A 14,960-nucleotide genomic window follows, 5' to 3' on the forward strand; every position below is an offset into this window, starting at 1 on the left:
TCCTCTTACCTCAAGTCAGATTCAGGTGCTCACGTGAGTCTCTTCCCTCACTGCACACACTCAAAATGCTGCCTCTAACTCTGCTCTGGGCTAGGCAGAGCTGGGGGGGCTGCAGGGCTCCCCTCTCCCCCCTGGAGGGGAGAGAGAGAGAGCCCAGCCACCCCCTGGCCTTCCACACCTACACGCAGCAGACACCAACAACAGAACTCTTGCCAACAGCTTCCGGTGGGCTGTGTATATATGATTTTGAGCAGAAGCGAACAACATGAGTGGTGATTGGCTCTTCAGGGAACACTGCCCTGGCACCCAATCACCTCTGAGTCCCCCTCTTCTCGGGGGGGGGCCAATCTCAAACCATGACAACTTCTCACCAAAAAAAATACTAGTGCAACCAAAAAGAATTTAGTTTTGATGGACTCATACACTATCTGTCAATCATATGCTGCATAAACATATGCCCATACCCAACTTGGGGAAGGTGATTTGGAGAACTTTGACCTAAAATATTGATATTTTAGTCAAACAGAAATATTTAAGGAAAGTGTAATCCTAAAAATATCACTTTTAGGAAACAAATATCAGTGAGATTGCTGAACAATGAAAATTTCACCCATTTTTGGCAGAGAACAAGCTTTGGTGGAAGTGACACTTCCAGTCTGTGGGACGCAGTGGGCACATCCCTATATTTGGCTGAAATAACTTCAAGACTGCTATTCTTGAGGTTGGAAAAATGTTTGAGTGTAGCATCTGCCCTTCTAATAACAAAAACATACACACTCTGCAGTCAACAAGTGAAACCAAAAGCATGTCTTCTATGAAGACCAGTATCAGAAAACAAATTAGTTTCCTTCAAATAGTTATCTCTTCGCATATTTAATGGATCCAAGAAGAAAAGATTCTTTAAGATTTAAAAAGTAGCATTTGAAAGTAGCATTTAATGGTTTCTCATTTTCTATCTGAGATGCCAGAAACAATTTTATGGTGGACACAAATGAACATTCAACACCTGATATTGGCTACAATAAACAGAAGTTATTAAAAATAGGAGTCTTAAAAACAAACTTAAAAAACAAGTATTAACATAATTTCATTTTCTACTACTGCTACATAGTAATCAGTTCCCTAACAAGAATCAGTATAGCTGAGAAGCATGAATTGTTAGCTCAAGACAACATGATACAAACATGAGCATGCTATTTGTTCACTTTGGAAGTAAATTTGTTTTCTGTTTATTTCTTGTTATCTAGATAGTTGACAAAAGTTTTTTCTAGTGCTAAAGATGCACTTGATATCCTATTTTGTGAAGATGAACATTACACTGCAGCACACTACTTGCTGACTTACATTCAAGCGCTTCCCAGAACATGTCATTTACACTAAATGAGACTAAATTAATGTATATAACTTACTAATGATAAAATAACCTCGGTTACAATTTCAGATAAATGGATACTTGTATTTAAAACAACTAATTCTGACATAGACTGAAAGCTGATTCCAGCAAATCCTCATATTATTAAATACATAACCTTTGTTTCTCCTTTTTGTATCTTTTTTATGAACACCCAGATTTGCTATGACTTTGACATTAAAGCATGTCCTGTAAGCTGCAATAACTGAGGAATAGACTCAAAACAATCTGATTACTACTAAGAAGCCTGCACATTACTGTAAATTTAGTCACAACAGCTTTAGACAAGCTTTTCTATCCTGATGATGTTGTTTTCCTCACATTTTCATTCTTTAGCCTGTAAAGGAATTTTTGTAGCATGGTTTAAAACAATCAAACCCTAGTAAAGAGCTATACCATACATGGATAAAAAGAAAAGATATTCAATTTATAATACAATTGTTTTCTGTACAAAACTAAGTTCCAAACCCACAAATAAACAGGTTACAGTGTTTTAAAAGAAAACATTTACTTCTCACCTGAAATGATTGACACTTGTTTTACTAAGGAATGAAAGTACAAATGAACCCGGTCTCCGATCACTCTCTCGAATAAGGTAACTTCCAGGTTTTCCTGCTTGCCAAAGACGTTCTTCTGCAATTGCTCTGTCAAGTTTTCCATGATACCACCTAAAAAACATGTAACAATGGCTGTCCTTAAAATTTAAGGCTTCTATTTATTCTCACAGAACAGAGCTATGAAACTAATGAAAGTTCTCAGTTGAAACTGATAAAATTCCAAACCTTTTTTTCAAATAATGTAATCAGATGTTTACATGTGTAATGTCTCTCAAATTACTCATTTCCAATACACAATTTGTAAAGCTTCACAGGTTCAGATAACCTGTTTCCCAAAATAACTCACACTGGAGAAAAGCACTCTGAACCATCCAAAGGGGACAAAGGTTCTCTATAACCATCTTTTTCTTTCCTCCCCAATTTGTACATTTTCAGTAAATGAGTAGAACCAGAGGGAACTGATCTGACTGAGAATGTTGTATTTTAAGCCTACTCAGGCTTCAATTCAGGCTATACTAACCTGTTTCTCAAATGACAAACACAGATCACAGTACCAAAATTTGCACCTAAACAAAAGGACAGTCATACCAGACTATATTTCAGCCAAAAAAGTCTCCCCCAAACCCAAGATACAACCTATTAAAAGCAACTACAGATGCATGGCAACTCGCAGACTTCATAATATGACAAAAGAACACTTCAGTTTAAGCCAAAGGTTAAATTCATTAAAACATTCCTTACCCTTACCTCAATTTTGACCTCTTTCTACCCCAAACAATCAAATGGGGGGGAGGCAGTAGTGGAGGGAGCAACTGAAGCAAAGCCAAGTGTTGCTCTCAAAACCTTTTAAATGGGAAAACTTTTATACAGGTAATATTTTATACTATTTAAATTATCAACTATTTCAGACCATTCATCTATCGATTCTACCAATTCACACGTCTTGCAAGAGTTGCAAAGAAAAAAAAAAATTTCAGAAGTGATATGAAAGTGATCTTCTGGTTTAACATACACAAGAAAAAAATGAAAAATTGCAAAGTTTAGAGTAAACAAAAGAACCAAAACAGTAGTTTTGCTGTTAATAAAAATCTTGCCAGACACATTTTTTTCTATGAAATAAAAGTTCTCAAAGTCAACTTTCACTTCCATCAGAATGAAAGTCAAATAAATAAATTATAGAGATCACATATACCAGCAGAAGCAGTACCAGTGTAAACATTGTTTGCGTTGGCAAAGCCGCAGTCTTGTTAGTATAGTGCTCTCCTTTGCATCTCCTCATCCTGAATAAAACAAGTTCAACTGTACACTGTATTGCACTTGAGGCAAAGTTAAAAAGATCAGGTCTGTGGTGGGTTGACCCCAGCCAGCATCTAACCACACATACAGCTGTTTGCTCGCTCCCAACTCCCATCAGAACAAGGTAGAGAATAGTAAGAACAAAAGCAAGAAAACTCATGTGTTGAGAAAAAGTTTAATAAGTGAAGAAGAGCTAGGGGAAACAGAAAAAAAACCAGAAGGAATTCAAAGTCAATCATTCTCTACCTCCCACGAGCAGGTCAACATCCAACCAGTCTCTGAGCAATGGCTACCTTGGAAGACACACACATACTCCTTTCTTTTTCTTCTTTTTTTTCTTTTTATTGCTGAGCATGACATGATATGGTATGGAATCCCTTTGGCTAATTTCAGTCAGCTGTCCTGGCTGTCTCTCCTCTCAACTTCTTGCCCACCTCTAGCATACTTGCTTGAGGGAGGGGGAACAGTGAGAAATGGAGAAAGTCTTGACACTGTGCATACACTGTTCAGCAACAGTCGAGATATCAGTGTGTTATCAACACTGTTTTAGCCACAAATCCAAAGCAAAAGCACCACAGGGGCTACTATGAAGAAAGTTAAGTCAAGCTAAGTGTCCTAGTTGCAGGGGCCAGGACCAGTTTATCACTACGTAGGTATAACCAAAACTGTGTATTCTACACCCTCTATGCCATTTGTTAATAATGGATTGTTTCAGCAGCTGCCCAGGGCACACCTGACACCTCAGGCTACAAACTGGGTGTTAAAGAATCCTGTGAGGCAGGGGAGCGTTTCTTTGTCTTCACACCAATGACTCAGCTGTGATAATTCCCCTCCGGGGAGGCATTAGCACCTTCACACCCAGCCTGAGGGGTCATGTCTGCTAATGGTCCATAATGGACTGGCATAATAGGCAGCTGCAAAGACCTAGACCATCAAAGACTCCAAAATTATCCCATGACTCACAGAGTTAAATCACCCATTGTGAAACTCCCCACCCTGGGGGAGGCACTGGGCATTCCCACCTAAACCTGAGCATATATAATCTTCGAGTTTTGGGACTTCTGGTACCACTCGTTGGATCGAGAGGAGGACCAGAACTTTAAGAGGACTGCGACTGCCACTCCTGACAAGACTGTGATCATTACTTCAGTAGAACTGCCACCATCATCTGGACCAACAGGTTTCCTTTCCTTTTATTTTGCCCCCAGGGGGACCACGTAGTGCTCAGCACAGGGGCTAACAAACACTGTTCTGTTCTTGCCCCAGGGTGCTGGGTTATACATCTGTATCATTGTATTTATTGTAATCTTTTTAGTAAATTGTAACTCTGACTTGTAATCTCTCTTGAGTTGGGTTCATTTCTCTTGCCGGTTTACTTTTAAACCAGTACACCCAACCAAATCCAGGACACCTTTAGATGGCTCTATACTATTTAGAATTTTATAGGTCGAGATCAAAAACTTAAATTTGATGCTGTTCCAACTGCCAAATGCTTAATGCATTCAGTTAGAAGCAATGCTTAACATCTCTCAACTTCACACCAAATGTAATTTTCCCCCAAAGAGCTGCAAAATGGTGTCTTACCTAGCTATTCATAAAAAGAAAGCTGCCCCACTGGCCAGGACTACTATCAAATGTACTCATTTCAAAGAGTAACTCACTATTACTAGGATTTATAACTTTCATCGTTGCCAAGGACAGGATGCCTATAATTTCTAGTCACCTCTTATTTTCATGCCTAGTCCTAACTAGGAACACTTTTGTATTTTAAAGTTCTCAAGATCATAGAATCATAGAATATGCTAAGTTGGAAGGGACCCACCAGGATCATAGAGTCCAACTCCTGGCCCCGTGCAGGACACACCAAGAATCACACCATGTGCCTGAGAGCATTGTCCAAACGCTTCTTGAACTCAGACAGGCTTGGTGCTGTGACCACTTCCCTAGGGAGCCTGTTCCAGTGCACAACCACCCTCTGGGTGAAAAACCTTTTCCTGATATCCAACCTAAACCTCCCCTGACTCAGCTTCAAGCTGTTTCCTCGAGTCCTGTCACTGGTCACAAGAGTGAAGAGATTGATACCTGCCCCTCCACGTCCCCTTGTGAGGACGTTGAAGACGATGAGATCTCCTTGAAGAACACAATGAGGTCTCCTCTCAGTCTCCTCTTTTCCAGGCTGAACAAACCAAGTGACTTCAGCCACTTCCCCTCCAGACCCTTCACCATCCTCATGGCCCTCTAATAGCTTAATGCCATTTTTATATTGTGGTGACCAAAACTGCACACAGTACTCAAGGTGAGGTCACACAAGTGCAGAGCAGGACAATCACCTCCCTCAGCCAGCTGGCAATGCTGTGCCTGATGCCCCCCAGGACACGGTTGGCCCTCCTGGTTGCCAGGGCACACTGCTAATTCATATTCAACTTGCCATCAACCATGACCCCACAGGCACTGCTCTCCAGTCTCCCATTCCCTAGTCTATACATACAACCTGGGTTGCCCCATCCCAGGTGCAGAATCCAGCATTTGCCCTTGTTAAACTTCATGTGGTTGGCGACTGCCCATCTCCCTAATTTGTCAAGGTCTCTCTGCAGAGCGTCTCTGCCCACAAGGGAGTCAACAGCTCCTCCTAATTTAGTGTCATCGGCAAACTTAGTATTCCTTCGAGTCCTGCATCCAAGTCATTTATGAAGATGTTGAAGAGAACTGCGCTGAGGATGGAGCCCTGCAGAACCCCACTACTGACCAGATGCCAGCCTGATGTTACCGCATTCACTATAACCCTTTGTGCCCGACCTGTGAGCCAGTTGTTCATCCATTATGCAACATGGTGATCCAGCTGTGTGCAGGACATTTTGTCCTGAAGGATACTGTGAGAGACAGTATCGAAAGCTTTACTCAAATCCAAAATGATTACATCTACTGGCTTTCCTAGATCAACTAGGTGGGTTACTGTTGTAGAAAGAAATCAGGTTCAAAAAGTAGGACTTTGCCCTCATGAAGCTGTGCTGGCTGTGACCAAAGACCACGTTGTCCTACAGGTGTTTTTCAATACTTCCCAGAGTAATTTCTTCCATGATTTTACTGGGCACTGAAGTGAGACTGACAGGCCTGTGATTTCCAGTCCTCCTTCTTGCCCTTCTTGAAAACTGGGGCAACATTCTCCAGTTTCCAGTCAACTGGGACCTCTCCAGATTCCCAAGACCACTCAAAATTCATCAAGAGAAGTTTTGTGATGACATCAGCCAGGTCTTTGAGGATTCTCAGATGAATCCCATCAGGACCCATAGACTTATAGGGATCCAACTGGAGCAGCAGATCCCACACAAGTTCAGGGTCAACAGGGAGTTGATCATTCTCACAGTTTTGGTCTTCCAACTCAGGGCACTGAGATCCCCTTGGTCGGTCATCCATGTTGAAGATAGAGGCAAAGAATACATTAAACACCTCTTCCTTGTCTCTGTCCCTGTTTGTGAGGTGACCATCCTCATCCTGTAATGAACCAATGTTATTTCTACACTGCCTTTTGCCATTAATATATTTTAAAAAAACTCTTTATATTGTCCCCCACATTTCTGGCCAGCTTAAACTCTAGTTGAGCTTTGGCCGCACAAATTTTCTCCCTACAGTGGTGAGCAGCATCTCTGTTCTTCCCATGTCACCTTGATGCCTCAGAGCTTTTTGGATTTTTTAACTTTTGTAGATTTCAGAAGTAGTTGTACAGTAAATGTAGATTTTAATGTAGCTGCATTATATCCCTTACACATATCCAACCCAATTACCCCATTTCATATCAATCCCTCTAAATTCCACTAGCATGTTTAGTCTTCTTTTCAAGGTAGAATTGTAGAAAAACACCTCTGTTTAAGAACATCGCACCCTAGGCCTGGACCAGAAGATACCACACAGACAAAGCAACCTTCAAGTCCAGAACTTTGGAGGAGCTCCAGGGACTGTACATGCTGTGAAGAAGATGAAGATGAGGAAGAAGGGGTTCCAAACACCCCCAGACCCAATTCCTGAAGGGGCATGTCAGGACGCAGAACTGAGCAGGACCAGGGGGGTGGATAGATCTGGGATTGGATGGACCTTATTATAAAATCATGGAACCAATGTCTGGGAGTGCATGCGTTATGTGTATTCCCCTGGGCCTGAGGCCTGATTAAAGGACCCGCTCTTTTTATCTTATACACTTAATTTGCCTGGAGTCTTTTTCTCCGCGGTCTCTTTAGGCTACACCTGATCTTGCTTCCACTGGGCATACACCTTCCTTTTTTGCCTTATTTCTAAGAGAAGACCCCTGCTCAGCCAAGCCAGCCTTCTGCCTCGCCTGCTTGACTTCTGGCATTTGGGAATTGCCTGCTCCTGTGCCCTTAGCAGGTGATGTTTGAAAAGTGACCAGCACTGATGGACCCTAGCACTTTCAAAAGCATTTTCCCAGGGGACTTTACTCATTAGTTCCCTGAGCAGCCTGAAGTCTGCTCTCCTCATGTCTAGGGTTGCAGTTTTGCTGGCACTTTTCCTCCTGTCAACAGAGATGTTAAACTCGATCTCTTTGTGATTGTCATAGGTTTACTTGTTCTAAAAAAAACAGCTTGGAATTTTTTTTCCCCCTGCACCACTGTGAAAGAAAGGTGTTGAATTAGGGAGGGGGAGGGCAGTGGGGCTAGAGTGATTCACACACACAAAAGAACTAGCCAGCAGCCCCACATTCCTTGCTAATGGGCCTCAGAAGACTGTGGGAGGGAGGTGAGTTTTTTCTCCTCCAGAAATGGCATCCGCACTTTACTTTTGCCCTGACTCAGGGAAGGTGTGTGTGTGTGGAGCAGGGGGGGGCTCTGGAATTCATTTTGTTTTCAGCCAGGTCATCTGGCTGCCTTTGGCCCCAGTCTGCGTCTGTTCTCTTGCGTCCTGTTCTGCCCACGGCCTGGGACTTGCCTCGGATTTCATCAGAGAAGGCCAGAGAAGGCCATCTGCAGAGGAACCTTTGAGGGAAGAGGCCGCCCCTCCCCTCCTCCATTCCCATGTTGGCAGCAGCTTGTACCCATCGACAAAGGGGGGGAATCTCAGCCAGAGCCAGCCATCGACAGTGTGAGTCCATAGGAAGAACCCCCTTTCTCCTTCTCCTTTCGGTGGGAGGGGAGAATCTTCATTCGGCTTCTCCCACGCACTGGGGCCCCCATGCAGTGATCACCAGAGCCCAACAGCGCCCCCTGCCGACCAACACGGAGCAACTGCAGGGTCTGCTCCTCCAGTTATCCAACAGTGCCCCCTGCTGACCGTGGTTAGAATTGCGCCGAAAGGCAAAAAGTACTGAACTGGTTTGGGTGGGAACCTTGGGTGCAGGATTGCTGTTTGTTTTTTTGGGGGATTTTTTTTATGTTCTTTTGTTGTGCTGCCTGTGATATATAAATAATTGTGATTTGTGAAACAAATGGGTGATTACATCAAAATAAAACAAACGGATTGTAAAACTTAATTACACCCCATAAAGAAATAAAACAGACCCTTACAAGGTCAAGAGGCCCTAAACCTCCCTACTATCCTAAAAATAAAATATGGTTTTTTTAGGTGCCTGTTCATCTAAGAATGCATGAATTATGACTGGTTATAGAGATAACCCTTTTAGCTTTAGCTGTAAGAAAACCCATATATTAAATACTTAGCAAAAACCTGTAGAATGTATATGTTTATGATATAATTAATATGCATGAAGTAGCTAAGATAAATACTAAATGTACCCTGTAGTGGGGGTGTGCAGATTTGGGAAACTGGTCCCATTTCTGTCACGCAGCCGGCTGCTTGCTTTTACCCATATAATAAACTCTTATTCAAAAACTTATAGAAACTCGAGACTTTGTTTATCACAATTGGTGACCGCGACGTGATGTTCTCCGAGCCCTGCTGGGTTAATTAGTACTCGAAATGGGGGGCTATTTCAGGTCTAATTTTCCACAGGACTGGAGTAACACGTTATATGGTTATATGGTAAAAGCAAGGATTGCTCCCAGATTGCTGCAGCAAAAAGGGCCCATAATTCTCGTGCACAAAGATCCAGGGAAAAACAACAGACTGTGAGTATTCCCTGGTTGGGCGGATAAAAGAGGTCAGAGTGGATGAGACGCAGTTTTGTTGTGAAGCGATTGCGGTAGCCCTTTTAACTGCGTTTCTGTCTCCGTGCAAACAGAACAGCCAGTGACCAGGTGAAGCGAGAGAATTGGTGATTGGACCTCTGGAGAGACCTTTGTGTCAGTGGGGAGAGTTTAGAAGGGATCCCAGAGAGTCGGTGGAGAGATTCTAGAAGGGACCTCGGAAAACTATGGGGCAAGGATTCAGTAAGAAAGGTAGCCCCAGGAGAAAAGGGAGCAAGCAGGCATTGCCCAAGCAGGCATTGCTGGATATTACCCCTACCAGTCCTTTGGGGGTAATGATATAAAATTGGGAAGATATTGAGAATATTGGTAAGTTAACCAAAGAAAGGTCAACAGAAAAGAGATCAAAAGAAGCGAAATGGGAACTATTAGGTAGCTTACCTCTCCCCTATAACCCTTCTTATCTTTCACAAACTCCCTCGGTTGTAGTTCCCACAGCCCCAAGAAATACTCCCCCTACCTCTCCACAACTTCCCTCGGCTGTAAACCTCACGGCCCTGTTAAATCAGGGGTATGGAAGTCCCAAAAGAACTAAAGCCCAAAGAAAAAAACAGACAGCCCTAAGAAACGTCAGAGTCTTTTTAGTAGATCAGGAAAGCTCTGGTGAAGAGGACAAAAGTTTAAAAACAATGAAAGAAATAGGGAAACTGCTAGAAGACCTCTTGGGAGTAGCTGAACAATTAAACAAATTCTTAGGACTCGATTGGGAATGTAACTCAGCCCTGACTGAGTACTGTACTTCCTTGACCCAAAGAACCAAAAAGGCTGTTCCCCATGAGAAAAATGTCAAAAAGGCATTTAAAGATCAGCAAGAAAAAAATAAAACCCCTATTACCTGGTTAGAAAGACTAAAGAAAAATTTACAGCAATATTTAGGCATTAGTCCTGATACACCAGCTGGCCTTATATTGTTGAAAGTCCATTTTATAAATTATGCCTGGAGTGATATTAAAAGAGAACTAAAGAAATTAAATGGATGGGAGAAAGGGGAGCTCAAAGACTTACTGAGAGAAGCCCAAAAAGTATATATAAGTAGACCCCAACAAATTGTTTCAAGAGTCCAGGCAGTAAAATGTTTTTATTGTAAAAGAAAAGGCCATCTAAAAAGAAATTGTCTGAAAAGACAGAGAGACTTGAAACTATTTGAATAAAATAAATGAGATTAAAAGTGTCAAGAGCTCTATTTTCCAAGAATAACACACTGTAATCAGCTCTTGACAAAACTGAATTAAAACCTCAAGGTGAAAAATATAAATTCATAGACTGAATCTAATCGAAAATATATAACCAAAGTTCCCCAAAATTATAAAGCCAGTAAAACTACAATCAAAGTGATTAGAACAAAGAGAAAAAATTCACAATACCTCTCGAAAAACAAATTTAAATTTAGCAATTTATTTCAAGCACTGGAGAGAACGAATAGACCTCCCCTTTTGCACTACCAGCCCACGTGAAACACGCTGGAATCAGCCTAGCAACCCATCCGAGCAGTGCCCCAAACCCTGTGATAAACAGACAGATCTCTGTAGGGAGCGGGCTCACACTGCCAGTGCCCCCCCACGCTCACCAACGCCAGACCCCTCTTCAGCCCGGCTGCCGGCGGCCTGCCTGCGCTGAGTCATCTACCTTGCCCTGACACACGAACTGGGGGCACTGTGTGCCATAGTAGAGTCGGCGTCCCCTCCCGACACACCCCGGAGACACCGTGGAGTGAAGTGCCAACTTTGGCTCTTGGCTGCTTTTTCTCTGTCTTCCCCGAGCGGGAGGAGGGGGGGGAGGGGGGAAACTGAAGCGGTGTCCTGCAGGAGCAGGACGAGGGAGTCCATAACTTTAATTTTGGTGACTTGAGAAGAGGAAAGTTATTTCTGTAATGTATTTTGTCCTTTAGAACAACAAACACCAGGTCCTAAAAGTATGTATATGTATGCAGTTGAATGTCTTCACCCATATTTGCAGTTAAATTTGGAGAAAGTTTTGAACAGTAATAAAGAGAGAGGAGGAAAGAAAGTGATTGAATTATGCTGTGTTGGAAGCCCTGCTGTAGTGGGTCTGTGGTTGTATTTGTCAGTGTAGTAGGAGAAAGCGTGTGAGTTTTTTTTTACTGTTAAAAATTTGATTTTAGAGGAGCTGGTATGTGTTCGCAAGTGATAAAATGGATTATTTTGCTTACCTGTGTCTCAAGTTTGGCACTTTTAGAGATCCTCACCCATTAAACAAGCTAACATGAGAAAGGGGGGGGCTGTAGTGAAATAAGAAGGGGAACCACTGCTTTACTCTCGATATAGGTTGGAAATTAACTATTTATAAAAAGTTCATTTCAGCAGACAGACCTGGTAACCAAACAAAGACACCAAAACTCAGACTGGAGGTGGTATGGATGAAAAAGATTTTTGTGCGAAAATGAACAAATACCAATCTCCAAAAAGTGATGCATATACAAAATTGGACTGCAATTTTGAATAAGACTGTCAGAACACTAAATAATACCATGACTATTATATTTGTCTTTTGTTATCTTCTGATTTGTAAATATTCTGTCCTGGCAGTTTAACAACCTTTTATACTTCCTGATTACTACAGCTATCCTGGGGAAAGGGGAGCAGGGAGAGAATTTATTAACTCCTTTGTACCCGGGGGTGGGGGAAGGGGGGGCTAGACCGGATCCTAAGGGGCTGTGCTGAATACTAAAAGGCTATAAATAGCCCCAAATCCCCAATACAAAAAGGCTAAAAGAACAAAAATCAGGAAGCATAATTCTAATAAATATAAGAGCTGCATTTTAGGTATTAATAAAACTTTAGTACCCACTGCTGTAAGTTTTGTATCGATAAGGGGAGCCATGGGTCAAACAGAAAAAGCTCATTTCTTGAAACCTTTAAAATACAAATTAGGAAAGCAATTTGAAATCCACAGATTCTTATAAATGCCAAACTCACCAGTTTGTTTACTGGGAAGAGACTTACTAGAGTCATTGAGAGCTGAAATTAAATTTGAACAGAATAAAATAAAATTCAAAGTAAAAAGGAGCAATTGATTGAGATTTTAAATCTTGCCCTAATAGAGACTCCAAGCAGCATACATGAAGAAGTAACGGATCAAAGTATGAGCTTCGAAAACTCCAAGAAGAGCAAAAATAACATTGTCAATTGAAGTAAAAGTTAAATTAGGGGCACAGTCAATAAAGATTAAACAATATCCCCTAAAATAGAGAATCAGGAAAGGATTCAACGCAATATAGAAAAGTTTATTAAACATGAGTTATTAAAAAAAAAAATAAATCAAAATATAATACTCCCATCTTACCAGTAAAGAAACCTGATGGGAAGTATAAGATAGTCCAAGATCTTATAGCAATAAGATAACTAAAGGCTTGCACCCCATAGTAGCAAATCCATATACACTGCTGACTAAATTAACACCAGAGCTAAAATAGTTTACTGTCCTGGATCTAAAGGATGCTTTCTTCTGCCTGCCCTGGAACCCTGAAAGTTAATCACTATTCGCTTTTAAATGAGAAAATCCTCGCACGAGAAAGAAAATCCACAATAATATGTATTGAATGAACTGTTAACATACTAAACTGTCTCAGATTAATTGAGTACTAAGCCTCTCCACAGAAAGCTCAAGTAGCTATACAACAAGTCTCCTACCTCGATTACGAAATCGCTGCAAGACAACGAACCCTAGAAACAGCAAAGAAAGAAGCTATCTGCCAGACTCCCTGTCCACAGACAAAGAAAGAGCTCCAAACATTACTTGGAATGACCAAATAATGTCATTTATAGATCTACAGCTATGGACTTCTGGTAAAGCCCCTGTGTGAACTCATAAAGGTGAGTCCAACATACTCACTTGGGGGTAAAGAAACTGATAAAGCTTTTCATAAGCTAAAACAAAACTGATGAGGGCTCCAGCCCTTGATTTAAATCATTGGCTTTCCCCTCAGTGCTTTCTGAAATACCAAGCCACACTGATTGAACAAAATAATCACTAATATTGTCAATCCAGCTTTTACTTCAAGAAGCCACCAAAAATACAGTTGCACATGGCTGCTTAGAGACAATAAGAGCAACGTACTCCAGCCGACCAGACTTGAAAGAAGAACTCCTGAAAGATGCTAAAGACTTCTGGTTCACAGAAAAAATTTCGTCTAGAAAAGAGGACGTAAAGCTAGGTATGCAATAACCACGATAAATGAAGTAATAAAGGCAAGAGCCCTCCCTGTCAATACCTTAACTCGAAAAACAGAGATTATAACACTTCAGTTGCCAGAAAAGTTGCTATTATGCATTGAAAAGCTCACCAAAAAAAAAGGGTGTTAGTGGCCTTGAAAGAAGAAATGCCATGGATGATCGGAGGCAAAAAGAGCAGTAAAAGCAGAAGAAAGCAAAATCCAATATTTGATCCCTGACAGTAAAATTCAAATTCAGTAGTCAAAGACAGAGCCTAGATACTCTAAAGAAGACTGAAAGTCAATCCAGAATTTAAGAGGAAAAATAGAAGAAAAACAAATGGGCCGAGACACCACAGGGTAAGTTAGTAATATCCTCTTCTATTTTATGAGCACTTATCATAACAGAACACAAGAAAACACATTAGGAGCAGAAGCTCTATACAAATATCTAAGCCAAAATATAATAACATGAAATCTCTATACCATTGTGAGACAGGAGAAGCATAGCAAAATTCAACTAAGACAAATAGAAAAAATAATTATCCAAGACAGGAATGGCAAATCGATTTTTAGAACTACCCAGAAAAAGGGGGGTATAGATATTTGCTTGTTCTCACTAACACTTTTTCAGGTTGACCTGAGGCGTATCCTTGTCAAACTAATCTAGCCAGAAACATGATAAAAGTACTATTAAAAATTATATTGTACATTTATAAAAACAACTTAAAAATGTTAAAGAGCTAATCCTCGAAACGAGCTTGTAACCTCAAGAGGCCAATTCATAATGTTATACCTAGAGATTATATATGTAAGATCTTTTACAGGTGAACCCCTGGAGCCAAAGTGAAAAATCTATATCAAGTGATGGTAATTACACGAACTGCAATCAAAATTAAAAAAGGCAACTTCCTTAAATACATTACACCAAAGTCAAGAAAACGCCAAGATCTACATAGACAACATCACCAACAGAAAATTTAAAATAAAATTAAGACATAAACTGACGAATGGAAGCTTAAAGACATTTTTGAAACTTTTGACTCTATTACTGTATAAAAAATATACAAAGTTAATATTATAAAAATAAAAAAGTCACGAATCAATAAGTTAATAATAAAAAAGGGGAGGGAATTGTGATATATAAATAATTGTGATTCGTGAAACAAATGGGTGATTACATCAAAATAAAACAAACGGATTGTAAAACTTAATTACACCCCATAAAGAAATAAAACAGACCCTTACAAGGTCAAGAGGCCCTAAACCTCCCTACTATCCTAAAAATAAAATATGTTTTTTTAGGCGTCTGTTCGTCCAAGAATGCATGAATTATGACTGGTTATAGAGATAACCCTTTTAGCTTTAGCTGT

The 14,960-nt window shown here is 40.8% G+C and overlaps 1 protein-coding gene across 2 annotated transcripts in view; it reads right to left on the reverse strand.

Moving 5' to 3' along the window:
- LOC113981485 (ras GTPase-activating protein 1-like) overlaps nucleotides 1-14,960 on the reverse strand; it is a 118,566-nt gene that overhangs the window by 72,572 nt on the left and 31,034 nt on the right. For both annotated transcript variants that reach the window (XM_027708893.1, XM_027708892.1), the window contains one exon: nucleotides 1,930-2,079. In XM_027708893.1, coding sequence (XP_027564694.1) covers nucleotides 1,930-2,079 — 150 coding nt within the window. The remainder of the gene's footprint in view (nucleotides 1-1,929; nucleotides 2,080-14,960) is intronic.

This window comes from Neopelma chrysocephalum, unplaced genomic scaffold (genome assembly GCF_003984885.1).
Source record: "Neopelma chrysocephalum unplaced genomic scaffold, ASM398488v2 Primary Assembly neopelma1_96584, whole genome shotgun sequence".
NCBI classification, from domain to species: Eukaryota; Metazoa; Chordata; class Aves; order Passeriformes; family Pipridae; genus Neopelma; species Neopelma chrysocephalum.